This window comes from Macrotis lagotis, chromosome 2, assembly GCF_037893015.1.
Source record: "Macrotis lagotis isolate mMagLag1 chromosome 2, bilby.v1.9.chrom.fasta, whole genome shotgun sequence".
NCBI classification, from domain to species: domain Eukaryota; kingdom Metazoa; phylum Chordata; class Mammalia; order Peramelemorphia; family Peramelidae; genus Macrotis; species Macrotis lagotis.
The window spans coordinates 218,693,030-218,720,839 of NC_133659.1; the positions used below are offsets into that span (position 1 = coordinate 218,693,030).

The window sequence follows — 27,810 nt, forward strand, 5'->3', positions numbered from 1 at the left end:
AAGTCTTTGTTAAGAGAAAAAAACTGAGGAGGGAGAAGAAAGAGGAATAGAGGAATGGAAGGTAATGTGAAAACAAAAGATAGCAATAAAATTAATTTTAAAAAAGAAAATAACATGTCTATCTCTCCTTTTCTAGTATTCAAGTCAGGCCATCTTCTCTGACATCTGGACTAGAAACTATGTCCTGATGGATGACATAGCCCTTTCAGTTCTAGAAATCCTGCAGGGTTGCTTTACTAATTGGTGGGTACCTTGATTAACTTACCACATTACTCAGGTCCCAGCCATGCTATACTTTATCTATCCTCTCTCTGTTCTCCCCCCCCCCCCCCAGATGACTTGTTAAGTCCTCCCTTCCCCTGCCTCCCCAACCCCCAACCTTTTCTACTTTCCAGTTCTGGAATCAATCAAGCCAATATTGTCATCACTACTATAAGTTCCACTTACCATCCCTGTAACTCTCCAAACCAAAACAGCATCTGGGGCAATGTGGCCCTAAACCTCAATGTCACACTGGCCATCATTTCCTTATGTATATTTCATCTCCTTGTATTAGAATGATGTAAATTTCTCAGGAGCCAGGAATGTCTTCATTTTGTATTTCTATCTACGGTGCTTAGCACATTGTTTGAGAGAGAGAATTTAATAAATGTTTTCTCATTCATTCATTAGTTGATCCAGCATGAGAAGGTTAATAGAAGTTAATAAAAATGAGAGATAATGGGGGCAGCCTTTGGGGAAACTGGGAATCACTCACTGAATCCACCACTAGAATGAGAGCAAACTGCAAAGTGACCCCTCTGCCTACCCTTTCTGCCCTAAATAATGGGGATAGGCTCACCTCTTTTCATCTTTCATTTTCAATTTGACACATCTCTCATCTTTTTGGTAATGACATCTGGGTTTTGTCTAATATGTCAACATCTGATAAAAGGTGACCATCAACAGTGAATTCTCCCATAGTACCTCAGCATGTCACTTAACCTCTTTGCATCTGTTCTCTCATCTGTAAAATGAAAATTTAGATTCAGTCTTTTCCAGCTCCACATCTCTGATCCTGGAATAAGAGGCCCCAAGAGACTGGGCAGCACAGAATTTAGTGGAACTTTCTCGTACTGAGAGATATCCTCTAGTTCCATGAACCAGATCAAAGAAGTGTGAGGTTTAATAAAAGACAACATCTATGAATTCTTATACTCCCAAAAGGGTGGAAACCATTGAATTTCTAGAATCCAGAGAGCTTAAATGTTTGCCCAGGCCCTGCATGTGTCCTTTTCTGGCTCAAGTGTATCTGTCTGTCTGATAGTGGGAACGATGTTAAAGGAGGATCAATGTATGACACTGAGGTTTAGGGACCAGTTGCCCCAGATGCTGAGAAAAGAACCAGCTCATTTCCCCTTTCCTCCAGAGCTTGGTCAGGATCTGATCCTTCTAACTGAAAATGATGGAGGAAACTAGGTGATCCCATCCCCATAATTTAGGGGAGAAAGGGTAGGTAGAGGGGTCACTTTGCAGTTTGCTCTCGTTCCAGTGGTCGGTTCAGTGAGTGATTCCCAGTTTCCCCAAAGGCTGCCCCTCATTAGCATGAATGGGGGTGGAGAATTGAGGGAGGAAAGCAAAGGCTGAAAGCTCAGCTTTAGAGCCTGCCAAAGTGGTCTTCACAATGCCATCAGAGAAAGCTTTCTGGCTTCTCTGTCTGCTCATTGGATCATCCTCAGAAACCTCAGTGACAGAGAGAAAAGGTAAGAAGGGTGAAAAACCAGACAGAGGGAGAGAGAAGCAAGGAGTTAGGAGGTGGTGAAGGAAGGTCAGGCTCCCTTCAGGCTTGTTCCCCTGAGAATTAAGCCCAGCCTGCATCCAAGTGTGTTTTCCCCTGGCAGCCTCTTAAGAGAGAGAGAGATGCTCACTCTAGGCTTGCCACTACCATGATCTGAAGAGAGAACAGTGGAAAGAGCCAGAGGAAAGCCTGCATATTAAGTAGCTGCTCCATCAGCAGAGCCAGCCGGGCAGCCTGGTGGATCAAAAAGGGTTGCTGAGCGCCTGCCTCTCAGGACCTTTGCCCAGAGTAGGCGCACAGAATGCAAACGCAGGTCTGGCATTCCAGGCGGCTCTTGGTGGCCCTGCGGGAGCTGTCCGCAAGTTCTGGACTAAGCTCCCAGGCTCTGACTTTGGTGCTGGGGAGGGGGATGGGGGGAGGACTTTGTGTGCCTGGAGAAGGGATGATGCTCCACCTGAGCCTTCAGGGAAGCCTCCTGAGAGATGTCTGTGGTTGCAGGCTGAAGCTGGGAAAGTGGACCTCTGAAAGTCTGCAGAAGGCAGGAGCAGGGGTTAAGTGCGATGGGAGGGGAGCAGAATCAGGAGAGATCCAGAAACATCTTGACTCTTTCCCTTGGTCTTACAGAAGACCCGAGGCACAAAGAGATGGGTCCATCTCTCCTTAAAATCACATTTCATGGATGAGATGAAAATATGGGATGGAGGCAATAAAGGCAGACAGAGGCAGTCTGGGGGGCGGGGGGGGGAGGATGGGGGAGGTGTTTTTGTTTTCCTTTGGATGTTTCCTTTGATTTGCTGTCTCCTGGAAAAATAGCTTCTGTAACAGCACAGTGCAATTTAGATTATTTTTCCACATGGAAATTGAATGAGTTCAGGGGCGTTTAACCCAAATATCAATCTTTCCCATGACAACAGATGGTGATAGCTGATAGTAAGGAATTGGATACAGACCAAGGTTTTATTCAGCTGAACTGGGCACAATATTTAACATACTGAGTCAAAAGTGACCCTTTTGGAAAATAGGAACTATAACTATTATTATTCCTTTAGAAAGATGATTTTTAAAATTTTTTTTTGAAACATGATTTTAAAGAAATGATGATGATTGCAAAGGGAAATCTGCAAAGGGCTCTGTGGCACCTAACACTTCAAACTAAAGGCATAAGAATGCAAAAAGTAAAATTTAAAAAAGGCCCCAAAAAGTAAAGGAAGGGAGGGAAAAGAAAGAAAAGGAAAGAAGAAAGAGAGAGAGAGAGAGAAAAAGATGAAAAAAAAAAGAGAGAAATTAGGTCTTATGCCTGTTAGGTCAGCTTTGTCTCTCAGGTAAATGGGATGAGATTGTATGGTCAAGATGGATAAAGGTGAGCAACTTCAGAATTGCTCTGTTGTCTGCTCACCAACTCATTTACGAGGTTTGGTAAAAAACCATCAGTTTTTGTTTCACATCATTGGAGGCCTTTTTTCAATCACTAAAGAGAGAAAAGAAAAGGGAGAGGAGGGTCTCAGGATAGCCCAGATAAGATTTATGGTCTTTCCTGAGTATATAGTTTGTAGATATAAAATAGAGATATAAAATCCCACTAAATGTCCTTGGGCACTGCTCAAGGGGCATGGGGGCACTGTGAGGTCCAAGATGACCTTGTCAACAGGGATGGGAAAACCAAATAGCTCTGTTGTCAGGGATGTTTAAACAATTAGTTTGCTGCCTCTCTAGCAGTAAAACACTATTCCCCGCCCCCAACCCTTGACATTTATTCTTTGAACATTCTGGACAAACTGTCAACATGTCTAGATATTGTAGATGTCTAAAAGGAGGAGTCCAAAGCAGTGAGATTTTTAATCAAAAGGTACAGAAAAGTCATTCTCAGTGATGGAAGTCTAGAGTAACCCAATGCTCCTGCTTAAGACAAACTGTAAAGTTTCATCCAATGTTTCAACAAAATTTATTAAGCACTAAAGAAGATACACCTGTTAGGCAAGACAAGCTCTCTGCCTTCATGAAACTTGCATTCTAGGAATGACATCTGTGAACCAGACAGATATATGTCAGGAATCAGAACATATACACAATAACTACATGATAACTCTATTAGAGGATTGAATCAATTGACTTATACTTATTAATTGAAATGGGAAATTCAAGGACAAAAACAATTAAGCCCCTATCCTTGAGGAGCTTATATTCTATAGGAAGGTGGGGTGATAAAGGAGGAACAACAAATATCATTTGAGGTTTGAGAGAGAAAATGTCACTCTTGTCTTGTATGTACTGAGGAAAGGGGATATCAGAAAAGGTTTAATGGAAAATGTCTCTTTTACTTTTGTTTTTAATCAGCATATACTATTGAATAGATTAAAAAGTGAAGGGAGAAAAATGCAGGCATTTGGTTTATAGAACTAGAGCCAGAAGGGATCTTAAAGGTCACCTAGTCCAATCCCTTCATTTGAATAAGAAGGAAAGTCACAGTCACACAGTCAGTAAGCCTCAGAGATAGGACTTCTAACATCCCAGCCTTCTGACTCTTTGACACCCACTTGTTAACAACCAGATCTACCTCTTCACAGAGTATCCCACATAAAGTACAGAAGGGGGAGTGCAGTATGTTTTGGGGCAGTGGGTTGGTTTGTGAGGTTGAGAAATCAGGTCTTATGCCTATTAGGTCAGCCTAGTCTCTCAGGTAAATGGGATAAGATTGTATGGTCAACCTAGGGTAGGATGGTGTCAGTTTGTGGAAGGTTCTCAGTGACCTTATTTCTTGACTAATAAGATGACCAAGCCCCTATTTCTTCCTCCATAGCCTCTCATGCACATTTAACGCTTCTATTTCTCTGGACAGAGATACTTGATTCTCTATTCTCTTCCCAACCAGAACCTTAGATCTCTCTTTTCTTCCCCAAAGACCTGACTCTATCTTTTCTCCAGTAGAGATTGAGTTGACTGACAATCTCCTCCCTCACAGAACTCTCATTCTGTCTTCTCCCTCCAGACACTTGACTCGTCTCTCCTCTGGCACTTCTTTCCTTTCGAGTAGACACTTGGGTCTCTGCCTTTTCCTGGATAGACTCATCATTTCTTTAGAACAGATTTTGGGTTCTTTTCCTTCTCCATACACAGAGTATCCTGTCTTCTCCAAAACAGGCTGTTTCCCCCCTTTCCCAGTCCATTATTATCCATTCCTGCCTCTCTCTCTAAAACAATTAGAATAATTCTCTCCTCTCTCCACAGATTCTATTTTTTTCTCTGTCTCTTTGTGTTTCTGTCTCTCCCTGTCTCTATCTCTGTCTCAGTCTTTTTTTCTCTTTGTCTTTCTCTGATTCTGTCTGAAACTGTATCTCTGTGTCTTGTCTCTGTCTGTCTTTTTCTCGATGTGTTTCTCTGTTTCTGTTTCTCTGTGTGTCTCTGTTTCTGTCTCTGTCTCTGTCTCTTCATTTATTAAGCACTTGTTCCATGTCTCACATTGTACTAAGTGTTGGGGAGATAAAAAGAGATATAAGCTAGTCTCTATCCTCAAGGAGCTCACAGTCCAATAGGCCAAACATCATGCAAACAATATTTACCAAGTGAGCTTTATTTAAGATAATAAGAAATATAGAGGCAAGGGGCTGGGGAACACTTTCTGTTGAGGGTGGGATTTAAAAGAAAGTCAAAGAGTTAAATAGTAGGAGTTCCAAGACTTGAGGAAAAGCCAGAGAAACTGCCCAGAGCTGAGAGCTCTGTCAAGTCTCAATTAGAAGCTCCTTGAGGACAAGAACTACACTGTTTTTTGCCTCTTTTTTTTTTTTTTACCCCTCAGCTTTAGCACAGTGCCTGGCACAGGGTAGATATTCATAAAGGTTTATAGTTGACACAAACCCCTATTCTTCCCTTCCTTGTCTCAAAGACTTTCAAATCTCCATCTTATTTAGTAGACTCTGTCCTTTCCTCTTTCTCCACACAAACTCTTGGTCCTCTGTCTGCTCCAGCACAGACTATTCTCTCCTCTTCTTGAAGAGACCAGATGTTTGTTCCTCTCTGATTTGTTTTCTTGTCTCTATTCCCCCTTTTTTTTCAGCAATTTTTCCTTTCCCTGCAGACTCAATGATCTTTATCTTCTTCATCCATTCTCCATTTTCTACAGCCAATTCTCTGTTCTGCCATCTGATCTGCAGATTCTCTATTCTCTCCTCTCCCTTCAGAAATCATCTGCTTCTTTGATGTCTTCTTTCTTTGCTTACATTTTATTCTATCTGTCCTCCAGGACAGTTCTCATGTCTCCCCCCGCCCCCAGACTAGATTCTCTTCTATCCTCTCCCTGAACTGACTCCTCTATGTTCTCATCCCTACACAGTCCAAATTCTCTATTCTCACTTTTCCCTATTATCTTGAACTAACTTTCAGATTCACTTTCTCTTTGAAGAGATCTTTGGTCTTTACTTTCTGCAGATTCTCTGTTGTTCCCTTTTCCCTTCAGAAAAACCTCTTCTTTTTCTTTTCCAATACACTCTGTTCTAGATTCTCTTTCCTTCTCCAGCAATACTCTTGTTTCTCCTCTTAAAGAGACCCCCTCTCTTCTCCAGTAAATACTCTGTTCTCCCCTCTCCCTGAAGAGACCCTCTATTTCTTTTCTTGGGGGGGGGGCAGATTCTTTCATTTCTTCAGCACAGATCCTTGGTTTTCTCTCTTCTCCACAACAGAGTTTCAGTTTTCACTCTTCTTCAGGAGAGATTCTCTGTTCTTTCCTCTCCCTCCCTCCTCCTTTCTTCTCTAGTATATACTCAGTTCTTTCCTTGCCCCGCAATAACCATGTTCTTTTTTTCCTAGCAATGATTGTTTTCTCCTCTCACTGCAGAGACTCCCCTTCCCAGCAGCCATCTCCCTGCAGAGATCTTGCTCCAGCGCAGAACCTCTGTTAGCAATGATCTCTTCTCCTGCCAGTTCCATTGCCTGGTTTCTCCAGCACAGACCCACCCTGTGTTCTCAGTTTTCCAGCACAGTCTTGATTCTTGGTGATCTCTTCACCAACACCATCTCTGTTCTTTCTCCATCACTATCTCTGTTTTCTTAGTCCCCTCTTTCTCCACAGTCTCGAGGTTCTCTCCTCCAGAATGCTTTCAAGTTGGGGAGGTTTCTCCAAGTCTCTTGGTCCCTAAATTCTCTCTCCACCACGGTTTCAAGTTCTCTTTTCTGCAGTGATCCCCTTGGTCCTCGCTTCTTGCTCCTCCAGCCGTCTCTTGATTCCTTCTCTGCAGATTCGCTCTCATACCCAATAGAGAAGACCTGGGCTCAGGGGACACTGGGAGTCCGCGCTCCTGGGACCTGGAGGGACAAGTGGAGGAAGGCCAGACCCCGGCCCCGGATGGAGAACAGCACTGGCGCTCGCAAGGACGGAGCCTTGGAACTGGGAGGCCCGTGGCCGCCTCGCGGGGCGGCCGCGCCACTGGACAACAGTGTCAACAAGCGGCGCCTGTCCGGCCGGGGGACTTGGCCCGTGCTCTCGTCCCCGCGGGCTCAAGGGCCTCCGCAGCCTGGCCCTGCGCCCGCGTGGGTGGGGGACCAGTGTCGGGCCCTGGAAGGAAGCCTCAACTCTCCTGGACGCCCCAGCCCGGACCAGGAGGAAGCGCCCCCAGGCAACCGCTCCAGGACTCCCGGGCTCAGCCAGCAGCCGCTGCGCCTTCGCCCGCCCCGCGGAGGTGAGCCACGCTGCCCGCGGCACCGGGAGCAAAAAAGTGCAGGAGCGGTTTGGGGGGCGCGGGGGGCGGGTTAAAATCCAAGCAAAAGCTCCCCCCGTCAGGCTCCCACAGCCTCAGAAGGGAGAGACTTGGGATGATCCCGACCCACCCGACTTGAACTAGAAACTACCCTTTAAAACATAGCGGTCTTCAACACAATGCCTCCTGTGGGGGTGGGGGGAGGGAAGCAAGAATTGGGGGGGAGCGGGTTGTAAAACTCAAAATAAAATCTTTCTAAAAAAAAGACCCATACATGTCTTTAGTAGTCACTGCTAGGCTTGGAAGGGAGCACACTGGTTCCCGAGGCATCCTATTCGACTTTTGGACAACTCTTTGTTAAAAGGTTTTTTTGTTTTTGTTTTCCTTAAAGCAAGCCCTAAATCCGCCTCTCGGCAGGTTTCCACCCCCTCCTCCTAGTTCTGCAATTCCCAGCCAAGAGGAAAGAGATAAACCCTCTTCCAGCTAATAACCCTTCAAATAGTCGAAGAAAGTGCTCCGAGTCTTCCCCTCTCCAGCCTACACTTCCCTAGTATCCTTTCATCCTTCAGATCTCTTCTCCTCTTGGAAACCACCTATTTTTCTGTCTGGGTCACCCAAGGTAGTAAAAGTAATTACTTTGTGAGGGTAGAAATCATACTTTTTTCTCTGTACCCTCAAGGCCTATGGTGGCCTGGAATGGGCCTGGTACATGATAGACAAAAGCTAAATGTTGCTTTTGCTTGATAGCACCTCCACCATTTCTATCTCATTTCCAATAACCCTCCTCACAATCCTATGAAGTTCTGCAAATATTACCTCCTCCTCATAGATGAGGGGAAAAGAATCAGAAAGTAAGAGTCTAGTGGAAAGCCCTCCAAACCAAAAGAATCAGTAGACCTGGATTCCAGTCCTGGTTCTTTCATCAACTTGCTGTGTGCTCTTGGTCAAGTCATTTTTCATCTCCAAGCTTCGTTTTAGAAGAGAAGGGGAATGGATCTAATGGGCTTTTGGGTTCCATTCACTTTTTAGGTTAACTTCAAGCTCCATATAGCTAGTAAATGGCAAATTTTGTTTCATTTCCAGTCCTTAGTTGTTTTGTATACCTTGCTACTCTTCTCTAATCTATAAGGATTATTTTTTTCCAGGCTTATCTACTATCAAAGAACTGATCTATAAACTCATCTTTTCTTCTAAACACTACTGAATTATCAGTACCATCTATGAGCCTACAGATGCTTGAAAACCCTTCTTTTCAGTATTGTAGAGAACTCCCAGTTGTTCTTCTATGGTTTTGGAGATATTCTCTTAAATTTAATTATGACCCAAATGGTAACTTTTCAGAATAAAATGTAAACAGAATGGCAGTTTTAGAAATAGAATGATAAGTAAAAATATTTATCATAAGTTTTGTTCATTGTTTTCTATGTATTATCTCTACATCACAAGAATCTCCTGAGGAAGATGGTATTGATAAATGACTTAAGGTTAAGACCCCAATACACAGCAAATGTAATGCCTGGAGTGGGATTTGAACTTTGGGTTATCTAAGGTCCCATATTTCATATAGTTTCTTCACTACTCAGATGCCTGTGTTTTTATAGTCTTTCTCTTCTTTCCTTTTAGATACTGACCACATGGAGAACACCTGTGAGACTGAGTGCAAATGGGATATGGATGAAAAAGAATTCTACTGCATGAGTGAATTTGGTAACATAGTTATTCCCATTCAAATCCTGTTCATCCTTTAGTGTATTCAATATCTCAGATTGGAGTGCAAGGGCCCTGCTAAGCTGGCACTTAGTAGAAGACTAATGTATAACTAGTATTATCTTTTAAGCATGATATTAATTGGCATTTACATCAAGCTTTGAAGTGTACAAACTGTGGAGGCAGCATTTTCTTTTATAGAGGTAGAAAACTGAGCCTTGGGGAAGCGGAGTGTCAGGGTCACAGAACTAATTAGCCAGTGTTAGAGGAGGGATTCAAGTTTGAGTCTTCCTGACTTCAAATTCAGCCCCATGCTCCTCTGAGAATGGGAAAATGAAGATAGCTCAAGATGGGCCAGTCTTCCAGCAGAACCAAGGGGAGAAGGGATGCAACTATCAGATAGCTTAGGCCGACTTGAGGCCATTGCAAAATCTGGGACTAAAAAGAAGAAATCAGTTTTGTTCTTTCCCCTCCCCACCTTTCAACCTTTTTTTTTTTTAAATCTTGAAAAATAGCAGTGAATGGAATCGTTCATGATGTAGAAGTGCTTGGAGAAGGCATCCGACTGGTCTCTCTGCTGGTCAACAGTCATGGGCTGTACAAAACAAACCGTCTCTATGTCACTCCAGATGGCTTCTTCTTCCGAGTTCATGTGCTTGTACTGGATTCCTCCAGCTGCAATAAACCATATGCAGATTTCAAATTTGGTAATGAGGCACCCCTAAAGTTCATCTTGTGTACCTTACTTGAGTCATGCCCAACTCTTCCATGACCCCTTTTGAGATTTTCTTAGCAAAACACGAGTCCTTTGCTAACTCCTTTTCCAACTCATTTTATAGATGGGGAATTGAGACAAACAGGATAAGTGACTTGCTCACAGTAATACAGCTAGTAAGTGTCTGAGGTCAGATATGAACTCATGAAAATTAGTTTTCATGACTCCAGGCCCTGTGTTCTGAGCCACTAGGTGTCTAGCTTCACATCCAGGTTTTAATATTCTGAAAGGGAGACTTCTTTTTTTTTTTTTTAGTTTTTGCAAGGCAAATGGGGTTAAGAGGCTTGCCCAAGGTCACACAGCTAGGTAATTATTAAGTGTCTGAGACCAGATTTGAACCCAGGTACTCCTGACTCCAGGGCCGGTGCTCTATCCACTACACCGCACACCTAGCTGCCCCAGAAAGAGAGACTCTTCAGAAGTTCTGAGAGCACATGTTTGAGGGAGGAACTCCCTTCACCTAAACCCTCATATAGAATTTACAGGGTTGCTACAAAGTGACTCACTAACTTGCCAATGGTTGCATAGCTTCAAAGTTGGCAAGAGTTGAATTTGAAAGCTATTAACAACTTCATGTTTTCTTCCTTCTTTTTGGTTACTAAAAAATGGGCAGTTTTCTTCATAAAATGTAATATACTTGAAAGTATGTTTCATTTCAAGCCCATTTCTTTTTTCGAAGCTGGTAAATCCACAGATGAAGAGACATCATTGTTAGCAAAAGAAAAAATGTATTAGGTTCAGAATTGAGTTTTAAGCTGATCTTTTCCTTTTGAGGTCTTCATAGACTGGAGAATCCCTCCTGATATAATAAAACCAGGCATCACATTATAAGTTTCTTTTACAATATTATTCCCTTCTCTTTCTACCATCTTTCACTGGGCTGACATCTGGCTTAACTTTTATATTCTGGTTCTTTTTCAGGCAGCAGGTATATAGTAATGGGTCACATCTACCACAAGAGAAGGCAACTTTCCACAGCTTTGTTGCAGGTGTTACAAGGGCGCCTAAGGCCTGGAGATGGATTGCTCAGGAGCAGCAGCAGTTATGTGAAAAGATTTAACCGCAAAAGGGATGAGAAAATCCAAAGAGCAGCTCATACCAAGTGTATCTGAAGCCCCTTCCAAAGCTTTTCAGAGGCCTTGGCTCTGTTAGAAATCAATGACTTGCAAGGCATCTGCCTTCATTCAGCCTAGCCTTTCATTAGACTGGGCCCCCAGGGCTTCCTTGGGAACTCTCGAGCTCAGCCCTTATGAGCCCATCAAAAATTCCTTCCAGCACTGCTACTGCTGAGGATCTTGTTGTTTCTGAATATATTAAATGCTTCCAATTTTTTTAAAGTTCAACTGCAGATATTCCAGATACAGTACAAGGCAGTGAATTACTGATCTATGATAACTGGTCTGTTGGTTCATGGGTTACTGCTTCATACTCACATTATTCTTTAGGTTTAATTATTTTTACTATGTGTTTTGCTGCTTTAAATGTTATGATTGCGTAGGAAAAATAATTCACAGAAAATATTTTCTTTTTACTGAACTCAAAAAACTTAATCTATTTTGTGGTATAACTTATTTAAATCATTAACATTACTTAACAATACCTTTTTTGGAGAATGGGCTCTCCCCCATGTTTTCATCTGTATAGGAAGCTCCCAGTGTGGTGAAATTTCTTCCAGTCTTGATTGATGGGCAGTTCTATAGTCCTAAAGAGTTTTCGGGGCCATTGAGAGGTTAAAATACTTACTCTTAGTTACAAAGACTGTATTTTCAAAAGCAGGACTAGATCCTAGCTCTTCCTGACTCCTAGGCAGATCCTATAACCACTCTAGATCCTGCCTCTCTAGTAATGAACATACTCACCTGAAGAAATATAAATATAAAACATTTTTGAGATTTTATAGATCTTAAAATCAAGCTGTCAAATATTTCTTAATGGTCTGCTATGTTCCAGGAAATGTTCTAGGTTCTGAGGATAGAAGTACAAAGAAATCAGTGCTCAGGATAAGTTTTTAAACTCTTTTTTTTTTTGAGATTAGTGAAGAATTTTCTTTAAAAACAAAATTTTATCCACCTGAGCATTTTTGATAAGACAAACATACCAGCTTTATTTTCATACTTGGCTGCTTTTGATAATTTATATCTGTGCCAAACTGGCTTTCCAAAAGTGGTAAAATGAATTAGTTTATTAGATGTAATTTTAAATAAAGACATAGTATCATGTTTATGATGGTGAAATAGTTTATCTTGTCTAGTTGTCACATTTTTTTTCATACTCTCTGCATTCACCTTTTTTTTTCAATCACTCCAATAGTTCTGGAAAGAATATTCACAAATGATAGCCCAGTTGCATGAATTTTTAAAGTTTCAAATGCTTTTCTATTCAATAAGCATTTATTTATTGAATTTTTAAAAATCCTTTATAACATTATTCCTTTTTCCCCAATATTTAATTTGCTTTTCCAACTACATGTAACAGTAGCTTTTACAAACCTTTTTTTAGCAAGGTTTTGAGTTTTACATTTTTCCCCTCCTTCCCTTCCCTCCCACTTCCCCTGACAGAAAGCAATCTGATATAGGCTCTTCATTTATAACAATGCTAAACATAAATCCATATTGATCATGTTGTGAGAGAAGAATCAGATTCAACAAAAAGAAAGAAAACATTAGAGAAAAAATTACATAATACATAAGACAACTTTTAAAAATTGAAGATAAAAAGTTTTGTTCTTCATTTAAACTCCACAGTTCCTCCTCTGGATATGGATGATCTTTTCCATCACAATTCTTTTAAAATTGTCTTTTGATTATTGTACTACTTAAGTGAACAAGTCCATCATGGTTGATCATCATCCCATGTTGTTGTTAGTGTGTATGATGTTCTTGTGGTTCTGCTCATTTCACTCAGCATCAATTCATGTAAGTCTTTTCTGAAATCCTGTCCTTTGTGATCTCTTATAGAAAAATAGTGTTCCCTCAGTTTGGATCAATGTACAACATGGAAACAAAGTAAAGACTTGACAGATTGCTTTCCATGGGGGGGGGGATTAAGATTGGGGGGAAATTGTAAAACTCAAATAATATCTTTAATTTAAAAAAATTATTAAAAAAAAGAAAAATAGTATTCCATTACATACATATATCACAATTTGTTCGGCCATTCCCCAATTGATGGGCATCTCCTCAATTTCCAATTCTTTGCCTCTACAAAAAGAACTGCTATGAATATTTTTTGTACATGCATCACACTGTTCCAGAATAATTTCATATTATCTCTTCCAAACACTATATATTCCAGCCAGACTATTCTAGCATATTGAACTGGTACCAAGATGACTTCTCATCTTGCCCCTTTTGATAGGAAAAGCTTCATTTCTGATTACTAGAATGGCAACTGGAGCAAGTGGTAGCTTGTACAACTCATTCCAGATCTCTCTCTGGTTTTAGATATTTGAAGTTTAAAGAATGACTAGATAGTATTACAGAAACAATGAACATGAATGGAGGATAGCCGGTCCTAGATACTAGAGGGCTAGAATCCACAGGTCATGAAGAGGCTTATATGACTGAGCACTGAACAACAACAAGGGTTCTCAACACTATCTCTCACAGGTGTGCCTGTGCTAGGACCAGAGAATTAGGGTTGCATCAGACCTTAGAGGCTGACTAATCCAGTTCCTCTTTTCATAGAAAAGGAACCAAGTAAACCCCAGAGATACATGAAGTAATTTATCCAAGGTCTAGGATAAAATGTCCTATTACAAAAAATTATTCTTTAGAGTTTGCCACAATTTGAAAAAGCATGGCAATTTATTGCTTACTGGTTGGAAAGTTCTTTCTATAATAAATTTAAAATGATTAAGTCTATATACATATTTATCTATATGAATAAATATTACAGAAATATTGTGATGAGATGCAATTTAGTTTCATAATATTAAAAATGTAGGGTTTTGAGGCAGCTAGGTGGCACAGTGGATAGAGCATTGGCCCTGGAGTCAGGAGTACCTGAGCTCTAATGTAGCTTCAGACACTTAATAATCACCTAGCTGTGTGGACTTGGGCAAGTCACCTAACCCCATTGCCTTGCAAAAAACCTAAAAAAAAAAAGGTAGGGTTCTGCATCATCAAATGAATACAATATGAAGCATTTTAAAAGTTTGTCAAGATGACCTTAATGCAACAACTTTTATTTTAGGAACCCTTTTCTTTAGTTTAAGTGACAACATCTATATAAACAAACAGAAAAATGAATGGTCTAATAATGATTAGATAAAATGAACCCCAGAATAATCTGCACACCAGAATCTATAATAAGAAAGAACTGTGATCCATAGCTGTATCTTACACTTAGTTTTAGGGAGCTAAGAACTGGAAAGGGTCTTGCACATCTATAAAGGGGCTGGTAGTGGTGGAAATGATTTTAAACTTAGGGGAAAGCTTTTTAAAAATTATCAGGCAAACTCCAGATCTTAGAAGGTCAAAGCCACTGTGAATTACAGAAAAATCTAGTAATATTTTTGTGAGGCTGTATAAGTCAAACAGCAAATTCATAACAGCTATTAATATGGAATAGAAAAATGCAGTGTAAGCACAGAAGCAAGAGAAACTTGCTGGAGAACTTCAGTTGATTTCACTTTCATTCTACCTTTTCTTCTCTGAAGAAAACAAACAAGTTATCCCAGACTTATGTAAACAGTCTTTCATTCCTGTGGGATATTCTGCTTCCCAATATATGAACTGCAAGCATTCAGTTATGAAGCATCCCATTACCTGTTTTTAAGTGATGAGGAATTGAGAATGACAAAAGACATGGTCACCTTCTATGGGAAAACAGTCATATTTAGGTTTTTCTATCCTTTATTGCCCTTTTGGAGTTCCTTTTCATCCTACCAGAGCTTACTTACCTCCATTTATTTTGTTTCATATACATCCATATTTTGAATTTTAATCAAAAAGAAAAAATTAGAATCTGACAAATGTTTACAAACAAGATATCTTCAAATAGATTTTACTCATTTCAATTCAGTATAGAATAAATGATAAAATGTTCTGCTTTATTCAAGACAACATTCTGTAGTCCATGACCACCTAACCCAACCTTTATGCAAGTTTAATTTTTATCTAGCTGAACGATAAATTCATTGTTGAATCCAGATTTTTGAATGTGTGTGTATTTATTTGTGTGTGCACATGTGTACCTATGTACCTCCTTATATAGAAAGAAAACACATCTAGAAGTTTCTTGTACTTTTACCTACAGGAATCATGATAAGATACAGAATAGATTACATGTAAGCAAGGCTGGATTTTATTTCTTTAAGAAAAAATAATTAACACAGACTGAAGCACCTTTTTTTCTTTCTTTCACTATTTCTCCTGAGGTTTTTTTTTTTTTTTTTGTGGAGGGGATTATGTTTTTCTCTTACAAAAGACTATTTTAGTAATGTAAATTATAAAAAAAAAGAAAGGGGGCAGCTAGGTGGCGCAGTGGATAAAGCCCTGGAGTCAGGAGTACTTGGGTTCAAATCCGATCTCAGACACTTAATAATTACCTAATCGTGTGGTCTTGGGCAAGCCACTTAACCCCATTTGCCTTGCAAAAACCTAAAAAAAAAAATTAGCTGTCAAATGAAGGCAGAACTAAAAGTGTCTTTTCTCCCCCAACAATAAATAAATACAATCAAAGTTTTCAATGTGACTTTAAACTAGCTTCTTCACTGAAAAGCAGATGTGACATTCCATGGAATTAAAAAATTATCCCATTAAACTTTATTCTTCCTTTCTTTTTCTTTCTTTCAACACTTCTGCTACAATAGTGAAACAATTTGATCTTGACAAGAAAATGGTGATTTTATTTTCCTTTGTCTGTTGGACAAAATAAGTCAAGAAAACAATTTAATTGTGATCACTGAAATTAAATTCAGGATAAATCTTATCAGGAGAATCTGAATAAAAACATTTGGCATTTTAATTTTATTTAAACTTTTCAGGTAATCAGATTCTTATTTTGCATTAGGTTCATAGAATGGATTCTAAGAAACTGTAGACTACAGTTTATTGTTTTGAGACCTGCAGAATACAGAAGAAAGGGAACAAGTAAGCATCCTTCATTTTGGAGAACAAAGAAGCTCTAAACCAATGCTGAACCAAGGTCAATCAATCAGAGGAGAAGCAGCCAGTACTATTTGAGATAATATTTTTCCCCCCAAAATTGAGAATTTTTTTTTAGCCTATTGAATTAAGAATTTTCATGCTATACATGATTTTTTTCCTATAAAATTCCCAAAGATTTAAAAATATACTTGTAAAGATTATAAAATTTTTAGATATCAGGAAAAAGATATTTACAGAAGAATTACCATTATGATGAAAATTATGAACAAACTAATATACCTTGATTTGTGCTATTGGGGATGGGGGGATTTTGAGATGTTAAAAATAACAGACAGTTCTCTGACTTTTTGTTCTTAGGATTCTTTGATCTTCTTAAAAATTATTGAAGACCTCAAAGAGCTTTTGTTTATGGGCAATATAGATTGATATTATCATTTTCATAATTAAAATTGATTAAATTTTAAAGTATTAATTCATTAAAAATAAATCTATACATGTTCATAGGAATAAAATATTTTAATGAAAAAAACTATTTTCAAAAATAAATAATGAAAAGTGACATTATTGGTACATATTTTTGCAAATCTCTTTAATGTCTCATTTAGAAGACAGCTGGATTTTTCTATTTGCTTTTATATTCAATCTATTGACAAGATATTTTAAGTATATGAAGAAAATCTGGCCTTCATAGTTATATAGCTGTAAGATTAATGGGAAATTAAAGTCATTGCATTAGCATAAAAATTAATGGGGCACATTCCATACATAGAACATGGGGCCTGGAATCAAGAAGACCTAAATTTAAATCTAGTCTTAGAAACTTAATAGTTACAAAATTCTAGGCAAGTCAATTAACCCAATAGACAATATTTACATTCAAAGAAGAGTTACATACAGTATTGTTTAATTGTTTCAGTCATGCCCAAATCTTTGTGACTTCATTTGAGGTTTTCTTGGCAGAGATACTGGAGCGGTTTGCCATTTTCTTCTCTAGTTCATTTTACAGATGAGGGTCACACAGGTAAGAAGTATCTGAGGCTACATTGGAATTCAGGACTTCTAGACTCTAGTACTGGTACTCTACCCAATGTACTAACTACATGAGGTAATAACTGTTAAAAATACTAAGTAATTGAGTCAGGCAGAATATTTCAGTGGAAATTAGAAACTGGCCATTATCCAATAAGGACACCTGGGTTTTCATCATTGCTCAACCACTAATTAGCTGTGTGACTAAAACAGGTCACTTTCCTTCTCTTTGTCTCATCTACCACCTTTGTAAAATGAAGGATTTAGATCAGCTCTAAGGTCTCTCCATGCTCTAAAAATAAATCATTCTCTCTTTTAGCTTTTTTGTATTTCCATAGTCTCATTGAGATAAAAATGGGTATTTTATATTAATGAAACTAATAATAGTTAGCATTTATCATAGTACTTTAAGGGACTAGGGTGATACAGTTACTAGGTTAGAGCACTGGACTTGGAATCAAAAATACTCATCTTTGTGAGCTTTCAAATCTGGCCTCAGATATATTAACTGTGTGACTCTGGGCAATTCAAGCCATCCTGTTTGCCTCAATTTCCTCATCTGTAAAATGAGCTGGAGAAAGAAATAGCAAACCACTCCAGTATCTTTGCCAAGAAAACTTCAAATAGAATTACAACAAAGACTGAAAAGACTAAACAACAAAAAAAAAAACTAGCATAAAAAGTTTTTACTTCCAGATCCTCTTAAGAAGGGAATTCTAGAATCAGAAAACCACTCTTTGAGAACTGCTTGTGCAAATAAAGAAGTATAGCAAACAAAATGAAATCATGAAAATAATGTGCAATTCTTCCATTTAATACCTGGATACCATAAATGAAAAAGGGAAAGGAGAGAATAGCAGTAGATGGCAGCTTAGAAAATTATTGAAATCCACAATTACAATAAAAATTTAAATGAAAAGTCTTTTTCAATTTTAAAATCCTATGATCCCAAATACTGGCTGTTCTTTGCCTCCATTCTATTTTTGTTCTTCATCATATATAAAAATTAAAGCAATTGCCTATTGAGCACTTCAGCCTGGAGGATAGATTCTTTCATTATTCTGAGTTTCCAGTTGCAGGAACTGAGGCAAAGAGAGGTTAAGAAGCTAGCCTGGGATCACACAGCTAGTGAGTGTCTGAAGTTCATGGTGCTTGCAAAAGGCTTTCACATTTAAATTTCTATGGCCAAGCTGTAATTTCCCTAATTCTGCTATTTATGGATAGTTTTGAATACCAGACACTTAGAAACATTGAATACAACTGCTTCTGAAACTAATTGAATAAGAATTAAGCCATAATAATGGAAAGAAAAGGTATGGCATAGATAGCATGATTGTGGTCTATGACTATGATGATGGGGGGTGGGGAGATGATAATGATGATGATGATGATTAATAATAATTTATATAGTACTTTCTGTGAGCTGGTCATGTGCTGAAGGCTTTACAGTTATCTTGTTTGCTCCTTACAATAACTCTGGGAAATATTTCTCCCATTTTACAGATGAGTAAACTGAGGCAAAAGAGATTAAATTACTTGCTTGGGAATCCATAGCTAGAAAGTGTCTAAGAATTGATTTAAATCAAGTCTTTCCTTTGGAGGTCTAGTGCTTCATTTAATTTATAGAATTATGAGCTACAACTTATTTATACATACAAGACAATTTTTATATTGTACATATAGGTCAGTACTAAATATTGAACCCTAGTCTTGTTAATGAAGGTTCAAAGACAAAAGATTTAGAAAACTCTCTATAGTCTAACCTTTGCTTTAAAAAAATCCTCAAAAATTCCCCCAAATAATCACCTCCAACTTTCCTATGAGGTTTTTCAATTATTAACTAATAGAATTAACTAACAAAATCAAAATTAGGAAGTAATAAAGGAGTAGCATTCGAATACAAACCTCATTTGAAAACAAGTCAAGTTTTTACATGTAATTGGGAAAAAAAGGAAAATATTATTAAAAAAGAAAAAATAGCTTAACAAACTCATAATCACTAGCATTAAATCCATCTACCAAAATTTGGTTACCATGGAAAAATTTTTAAATTTTTAAAAATGTAAACACAAAAATATCTTAACCATTGGCAAACCTGTATGCTACTGATGGTGTTCTAAAGAACTACTTTCATTTTGACATTAATAAATCAGAGAAATCTCAGAAATAAGCTTTTTTTTTTAAGTTTCCTGGTTCATAGAACCCTTTTACAAAACTCAAGTTTCAAGCCTGAGGTGTTCTTTTATCTGTTGCTTATGTGTAACCATTAATTTGTTGAAAAGAATGATAAAGCTATGTGTCTTTGAAGGGGAGAGATGATTAGGAGAAGTTTGGAGAAATGAGATATTTCTTCCTGCTTTGGTTCTAGACTCTGTTCAGGAAGAAATCATGAAAAGAAAAGGAAAAGACTTTGATTAAATGGTAAACACGGAAAAGGAGCTGGTACCTCAACATGATTCCCATTTCCAGCTCAACTTGCTAGAGATTTCAGGGAATTTCCTCATAAGTGAGGCTGGAAGCCTCTCTCTTGACTGACCTGAGATATCTCACTCTTGATGGGAAAGCTCATTCACTCTATATATTTTGGGACATGTTCAAATTTGTGTAATTTCTCCACTTTCAATTTACTGTTTGCTTTGGTAAAGTTTTGTTTTGTTTTATTTGTAGAGATAGCATTTAGCAGGAAGCAATCACATATTTAAGTATAAGTTTGGGGTTAGCTCTTCCCTTTGAAGTTTTGTTGCTTTTCAACCTGAAAACAAAGAAAAAATAACAAAAAAGTCCCTAAACCAGCAGTACTTAGAGAGGTAGATAGATATAATTTTAGCCAGTACCTTGTCTCTGAGAGAATAGAAAAAAGTGGTTCTTCTATTCCTTTCAGGCCAGAAATCAAAGCTTCTCTTAGCTAGGGGCATACAAGATTCTAGATAAAGTTAATCTTTATTTTTACATGTATATAGAAATATATGTATATAGATATATATCAGTGTCTCCCTTTGAGAAAAATTTGGATAACCTATTTGGACATACAGGCAGCTAGGTGGTGCAGTGTATAGATAATTGTGGGAGCCACAAATTCAGATTAGACCTCAGACACTAGCTATGTGACCTCTTGGACAAGTCACTTAACTCTGTTTGCCTTAGCTTCCTCATCTCCATAAGCCGGAGAAAAAAATGGCAAGCCACTCCAATATCTTTGCTAAGAAAACCCTAAAGAGTCACAAAGAGTTGGACACTACAGAAAAAAAAAATGACTAAATGACAAAAAATATATGGACATACACAACTTATGTGGGAAGCACATGCATCTTACATTTCATTTCTGTGCATAGAATAATTCAAGAATTTTAGCACAAGCTATGATTTTTTTCCCCTCTTTGATGTAGACAGTATTATGTTCCTTCAGTTAATTTTAATCTTTTTTTTTTTAAGTTTGTCTTATTCTCAACGGTTCTCTTCCCTTCAACCCCAAGCCCCTTCTCTCAATTGTTACCTCTTTCTCTGGAGTTTTTATTAGTTCCTTTCTCTCTCTCTATTGCTTCTCTCCTGTCTGGTTATATAATTCTTGTCCTTTTTTGTCCTCTCAGATACTCAAGTAGTTTCTTTCTCCTTCCCTTCAATGTGTCCTATTCATTAGTTTTTTTAAATAGTATTTTGGGAAGCCCTTTCCAAAAAAAAGAATTTTTTCCACTCTCTTCATTATCCATCTTCTCTCTCCACTCTAGACCCTCATTGCCCTGATTCATGATCCCTATAATTACCTGGTCTCTCTTTTCTCTGTATTTCCTCATGAAATTAGTGTTTCCAAGGTACCTATTCTAGGCCTTCCCTAGTTGGTTCTGGCCACTGCCTTGTAGAGCTTGCTTTATGGATTCCCTTTTCCCACTGTGCCTTACTCCTAGATTATTGCAGGTGTCAGAAAGGAGGATACTGCCCAACCAATGTCCCTGATTATGCAACCCACCACTGATCACCTGGGTCCATGATCACCCACTCCCTCAGGAATTAGTTGCCCCCAGGAGGACCTACTTCCTCCTTCCAATGTAGGACAAGTAAATTTTTCAAGCACCAAACCTCTACTCCCTAGGCTGCATCCACTGAAATGACATTTATAAAATCCTCTTCTATCACCAAAGTAAAGCCTCCCCCCTTCCTAAATCTTTCCTCCTCTTCTATTCCCTGTCAGATTCTCCTCTTTCTGAGGCAACGGAGGTCATCTTTCCTTCATTGCTAGCCCTTGATTTGACTCTCTAATACCACATACTCCTCTCTATCCTCCTTCTCCCCTCCTCATTTTTATGTATCCTCCAGGTTATAAGATAGGTCCCATAAAAACAAAAAAGAAAACAAAAATCCACTGATCTATCTGTAGGCAAAGATTTGCCATGTTCTTTCCATAATTCTTCTAATCTGTTTCTTCTCTGCTACCCCTACCAAATCTCCACCTTCATCTCTGTCTCCTTATGTAATATTTATAAAGAAGGCTCTTACTGGTCTCTCTGTTGTCCTTGCCTGTTGCATTTATTCACTCCTTTCACATTTGTGGTATTTGGATTGACTTCTTTCCTCCATACTCCAGGAAGCTCATTAGTGGGATAATCCCATCATCCTGTAAGATCTCTTCAACCTTGGTATCCCTACTCATACTACTTCTGCCTCCATGGGAGACAGGGTTATGAACTCCAAATCATCATTTTATTATGACATCTCTGAATTACTTCTCAACCATGCCCCTTGGGTACCTCCTCTCCTTCCACCTTTACTGTTATGTCTTCAGCTCTTAGCATAGAATCTGATGGATATTAGATGCTTAATATATGTTTAGTGAATTGATCTGAATTGCGTTCCAAAAACTAGCATAGCTAAGCTCAGGAGTCAGGTGATTTGTGATCTGGTGATGAATTGTCTGATGGTTACCATGACCAAATTAAAATACAAACTTGTCTTCAGGTCTCTCCATCTTCCTTCCACTTCTGCAGTAAGGGTGATAGTGTGGTAGCAAAAATTTCAAAATACATACATCAGTTTATGTTCCAATTATTTTAAATTCTAAGCAAGAGTTAAAGAATGTTAGTGTCCTATTTAGATGAGACTGAAGTTATCTAAAGTGAGAGGTCCCTTTTTTCCAATTCTCAGAACTTTTCAGCATTAATCATTCACTCTCTGTAACAAGGGACTAGAATATGGAAGATGCAACTGATGCAATTCTTCATGTCAAAAAAGCGGGGCAGTTTCCTGTTGACTTTTGACAGTGGAACCTTGGATAGATTTTGTAGGATTACAAAGTTTAGATATTCTTTAACTGTTTCCAATCTGCTAGGGTGCTTTCAAAAAGCCATTTGTTGGTTCCAGGCTCTCTCTTGGCTGGACTTCTGCCCTTAAGTTTACTCCTTCACTAATGGGATCCAGTGAGAGGCAATACTCCAAGGGGAGAAAGTCTTGGACCTCTCTCCCTCTCTCCCTATGAATAGGGTCCTCTGTTCTTTGCTGGCCTCAATGGATCTTCTTTTGTTTTAGATGAAGGGATGGTAGACTGATCACATGACCTTGAGAGTTTCTTTTTTTTTAACTGATATTTTATTTTTCCAGATACATGTTATGAAAGTTTTTCAACATTCATCCATATGCATATGAATATTTTTAAGTTACATAATTTCCTTCCACCCTCCCTTCCCAACCCCCTCCCCTCAGTGGCAAACAGTCAGATGAATATTATACATACACATTTGCATTAAACATGTTTACAGATTCGTCATTTTCTCTAGGAGGAATTAGGATTAAGGGAAAGAAATACATAAAAGAAATTTTTTAAAATGTTAATGTAGCAGGATATAAAATAGATCCAAATAAATCATCAGCATTTCTATATAGGAACCATAAAGCCTAAGAGCAAGAGATAGAGAAATTCCATTTAAAGTAATTGCAGACAACATAAACCCAGAAACAATTTGAACATAATTACAAAGTACTTCTCACCCAAATAAAGTCAGATCTAAATAATTGAAAAAAATGTTAATTTCTCATGGTTAGGTAAAACTAATATAATAAAAATGACAATTCTACCCAAATTAAATTACTTATTCAGTGCCATCCAATCAAACTACTGAAATAATTATTTTACTGAGTTAGAAAAAATATTAATAAAATTCATCTGGAGCAACAAAATATCAAGGGAACTGATGAAAAAATATAAAGGAAGGTAGTTTAGTTCTACCAGATCTAAAACTATACTATAAAGCAGCAGTCATCAAAACTGCCCGGTACTGGTTAAGAAGTGCAGTAAAGGATCAGTGGATTAGGATAAGAAACAATAGTAAATGTCTGTAATAATCTACTATTTGACAAACCCAAAGACATTAGCTTCTGGAATTAGAACTCACTATTTGACAAAAATTGTTGTGAAAACTGAAAAACAGTATGGCAAAAACTAGGCATAGCTCCACATCTCACACCCTCTACCAAAATAAGTTCAAAATGGATACAGGATTTAGACATAAGGGTGACATGACACCATAGATAAATTAATAGATCAGGAAATAGTCTACCTGTCAGATCTATGGAAAAAGGAGAAAATTATGACCATCATAAATAGCAAAATGGATAATTTTGACAATATTAAATTAAAATATTTTTGTACTAATAAAATCAATGCTGCCAATATTCGAAGGAAAACAGAAAGCTAGGAAACAATTTTCACAGCTGGGGGGTTCTGATAAAAGTTTCATTTCTAAAATATATAGAGAGAATTGTATCAAATTTAAAAGGCTATTGATAAATTGATAAATTGACCAATTGATGAATGGTCAAAAATATGAACAGTTTTCAAATGAATAAATTAAAGCTTTATACAATCATATGAAAAACTGCTCCAAATCATCATTGATTAGAGAAATGCAAATTAAAACAACTATGAGGTATCACCTCACAGCTATCAGATTGGCTAAGAAGACAAAAAGGGAAAATGATCAATGTAGGAGAGGTTATGGGAGGATTGGGACATTAATGCATAGATAAACTGATCCAACCATTCCAGAGAGCAATAAAAAAATGTTCATTCCCTTTGACCCAAGCAATTTCAAATTCTAGGCCTATATCCAGAAAAAAATGATAAAAAAATGGGAAAAATCCCTCATAGCAGTTCTTTTTATAGTGGCAAAGAATTGGATATCGAGGTAATGTCCATCAATTGGGATTTGGTTGAACAAGTTATGGTACATGAATATTATGGAATGCTATTGTTTTACAAGAAACATAAATGGTTAGACTCTGGAGAAGCATGGAATGAATTACAGGATCTGATGCTGAGTGAAGGGAGCAGAACCAAGAGAACAATGTACACATTCACAACCACATTGTGAAATGATCAACCTTGATGGATGTAGCTTCTCTCAGCAGTTCAGAGAGCTAAGAAAACCCTATTAGACCAACTATGGACAATGTTATCCCCATCTAGAAGAAGAAAAACGAAACAAAACAAAAAACCCTTCAGAATCTGATGACCTTGAGTTTCAAATGATCAGGAGAGTGAATGGGAGTGAGGTCCAGGAGATCTATTCATTCATCTCTATTGCAATTTTTTTATTCATCCCCAGAATTATTGCCATCCTAATAGGTCTTTTCACCTCCTCTTCCTCCCTTCTATCTATCCTTCACACCTTTGCCAAACTCATCTTTCTTATGTGAGTCACCCAAGTGTTTAAAAAAAGCACATCAAAAACCCAATAGCTCTTCAGCAGTTCTCTACTGCTCGAATAAAGTCCAGCTTCTCTGATTGTATTCAGGGTATTCTGCATTCTGCCACCACCTCATCTTTCCAATTCTTTCCCCTCTACATTTTTCCTGCCTCAGTGTTTTGACTAACTCATGCTGATCCCTGTATTTGGATAGCCATAAACCATTCTAGGCAGTCAGTGTTGCATTTATTTAGGAAGAATGTTTAGTTATGGGGAATGGATGTGATTGTTCACTTTTTACAATTTGAAAGCATGTGCTCCCTCACTTTTTTAGACAACTAAATATTTATCCATCCTTTAAAGTTCAAGTGCCTTTGTTAAACCTTTGATTGTCCCAATTAGTGATGACTGTTGCACCACACTTAGTATGGCAACTCTAATCAACTTGGGTGTTATGATTACCTATGTACGTATCCTGATTAGACTATAAGATACATGATGGACTGTTTTCTTCAAATTTTGTGGAGTGTTCCACATAAGTAGGCACTTAATGATCATTTCCCGAATTGAATTTGTGAAAGATCTAACTGTATATTCATCTACTACTAAAACATATACTTTAAAAAATAGAAGACAGTATTTTTCTCTTATAATGAAGTTTAGTTTTCACTGTAAAACACAAATACCTTTGACAAGGCCCCCAAGTGCATTAACATGTTGTCAACTTTTGTTTTTGTTTTACCTTGGCTTAGAAAATAAAGAAAAGGATTCTTTCTGGATTTTAATTTTTCTAATTCTACCAAATGTCATGATATTTGTAAACATTAAATGAGTCTCCAGGTTGCAGGAAGGTATTGATCAGCATTGGTAAAAGGAGTTGCCTCACATACTGGTGAAATCACCTGTTTTGTCCAAAGTAATGGGAGAGAAATTTTGTACTGTAATAGCCAACTGTCTCTTAAGGTGAGGCAATGTAAAAGGCCCCCTTTTCATTACATGGAAATCATTACAATACTGACCATTTTTAGGTATTATCTGAGGGTGAGAATAAGTTGACTTAGAAATTCACTGTGACCTTTATTGAATTTTCCAAGTCTAATTTAACCACAGATGTTTTAATTCCATGATGTAAATTTAAGAGTGAATATCACTTCCACAAAGCATAATAAGATATGCCTTCAGAAAGGACCTTCTGTACAATAACTTTACATAGCAAATCTGAGGGAATATTTTTTTTAGGTTTTTTTTGCAAGGCAAACGGGGTTAAGCGGCTTGCCCAAGGCCACACAGCTAGGTAATTATTAAGTGTCTGAGACCAGATTTGAACCCAGGTACTCCTGACTCCAGGGCCGATGCTTTATCCACTACACCACCTAGCCACCTGGGAATCTAGTTTAAAAAATATCATTTTTAAAAGGAGTGGGAGGAAATTTCCTAGGATAGGAGAAATCATCAGTTATACTTTTATCTGAAAACACAGATATGTTCCTAAGTTCAATGTCACTTAAAATTAGGTGAGTCACAAACTATCCTACATACACTTTTGCATTTAAGTTCTTCCGTTCAACCCAGGAGAAATGCTTCAGTTCTAGGGCATCAATGTGATTGATCACTTTTTATAAATTTAAGAACATGGACTTGCAGATATTGGGTAGCAAAGTGGTGCAGTGGATAGTCTGCTGGGTTTGCAGTCAAGAGGACTCACGTTCCTGAGTTCAAATTGCTTCTCAGACGCTTACTGTCTGTGTGACCCTTAGCAAGTCTTTTAATCCTGCTTACCTCAGTGTCTTTTTCTGTAAAATGGGGGTGAAAATAATAGCATCTTTTTTCAAGGGTTGTTGTAAGTATCAAATGAGATCATTGTAAAATACGTGACACAGAGTAAATGTCAATTTTAAAAAATTTCCAAGTATCTACTAAATTCTCACAACCATTTAGTCCTGAATTGACTTAAGAAAGTTCTCGACGCCCAGCAAAATGAGAAACAACTTTTAAACTTGGAAAAAAAAATAGATCTTCCTTGCCAGTGAATCTACCTCAAGGAGCACTGAATAAAAGGGTGACCCTTCAAACCTCCCCTTTTCTGGGCACATGGGGGAGGAGAGTAAACCTACCTCTAAGATTTAAAACCCTAGAGCAGAATTGCAAAATTAAATGTCTCCTTAAACTGTATTTCCCCCAATTCATCTCAAGCATTCACTATGAAGCAAAATCGATTTTGAATGGGGAAGGGAAAGAGAAATACATTTTGTTGAACTTGTAAGTATACATTAAATGCAAAGAGTTTTAAATTGAGAAAGAACTCTAATTTTTATGCAAAGAATATCGTTTTCAATTAAGAAGTAAAAAGAATTTGGACTCGTTCAAATAAGCAATGCTATTTCAATCTAGTTGATGCGTTTTTAAGAAGCCTCCCGGAAGAGCTATAAGAAACTTACTAAGAGGAGATTCGAACCCACAACCTTCCCCCTCAGAGACAGCTCCCTTACAAGCCAGGTCACCAGGTCACAAAAGAAACTTTCCATTACGCACCGGACTGGGATGACTGTGACAATTTGGTCCCCGCCTCTTAATGAGTTTCTCTTTCCGCTGATTGGTTGGCTGCGTGATCTCGCGATAGTTCCTCTGGGTCAGAAGCGCCGCCGCAGGCGGGGTACTTTTGCGCCCTCACAGCCCTGGAACTACAAGGACCATGATCCTCCAGGCTGCGTCAGGTCCTTCCGGGCCCTGGCTCGGCCTCCCTCGAAGCCGCCTTCCCTCCTTCCTTCCTTCCTCTCGCGGCTGTGAAAGCGTGGGGTTGAAGCCGGGCATCTGTAAGGCCCCTTCCAGCATCGCCTTGGCCCTGCAGGCGCAGGCAGCCAGCGGGGGCCGTTTCCCGACTCTGCCACCGGCCCTGGGCCCGCCATGCAGTCAGTGACCTCGGGGCAGCAGAGCGGACCCGGCTCAGACGAGACTGCATCCCGCCCTCCAGCCTCGCCGGTACCCTCAGGAAGTAGTAGGTTGGGGATCTTGGCACATTTAACAGATCCATCATATTTAGCCGCCTCCC

At 38.4% G+C, this 27,810-nt stretch overlaps 1 protein-coding gene and 1 long non-coding RNA gene across 3 annotated transcripts; one reads left to right on the forward strand and one right to left on the reverse strand.

Annotated features, from left to right (window-relative positions):
- C2H17orf58 (chromosome 2 C17orf58 homolog) lies at nt 1-15,704 on the forward strand. Its single transcript, XM_074224766.1, has 5 exons — nt 1-61; nt 7,006-7,446; nt 9,088-9,171; nt 9,687-9,878; nt 10,868-15,704. The coding sequence occupies exons 1-5, from the start codon at nt 55-57 to the stop codon at nt 11,056-11,058; spliced, it is 915 nt and encodes a 304-aa protein (XP_074080867.1). The 5' UTR covers nt 1-54; the 3' UTR covers nt 11,059-15,704.
- LOC141514193 (uncharacterized) lies at nt 9,021-27,736 on the reverse strand. 2 transcript variants are annotated; one of them, XR_012475965.1, is made up of 3 exons: nt 27,200-27,736; nt 11,547-11,648; nt 9,021-9,846 (listed from the first exon to the last, which is right to left on the reverse strand). It is a non-coding gene; the product is annotated as an uncharacterized LOC141514193 (long non-coding RNA). The 2 variants fall into 2 exon arrangements; XR_012475966.1 differs by lacking the exon at nt 27,200-27,736 and adding an exon at nt 13,080-13,147.
- Nucleotides 27,737-27,810: the final 74 nt, after the last annotated feature.

Coding starts and splice junctions, on each gene's coding strand:
- C2H17orf58 (XM_074224766.1), top strand. Junction 7,447..9,087: donor CCTTCGCCCGCCCCGCGGAG/GTGAGCCACGCT, acceptor CTTTCCTTTTAG/ATACTGACCACATGGAGAAC. Junction 9,172..9,686: donor CTACTGCATGAGTGAATTTG/GTAACATAGTTA, acceptor CTTGAAAAATAG/CAGTGAATGGAATCGTTCAT.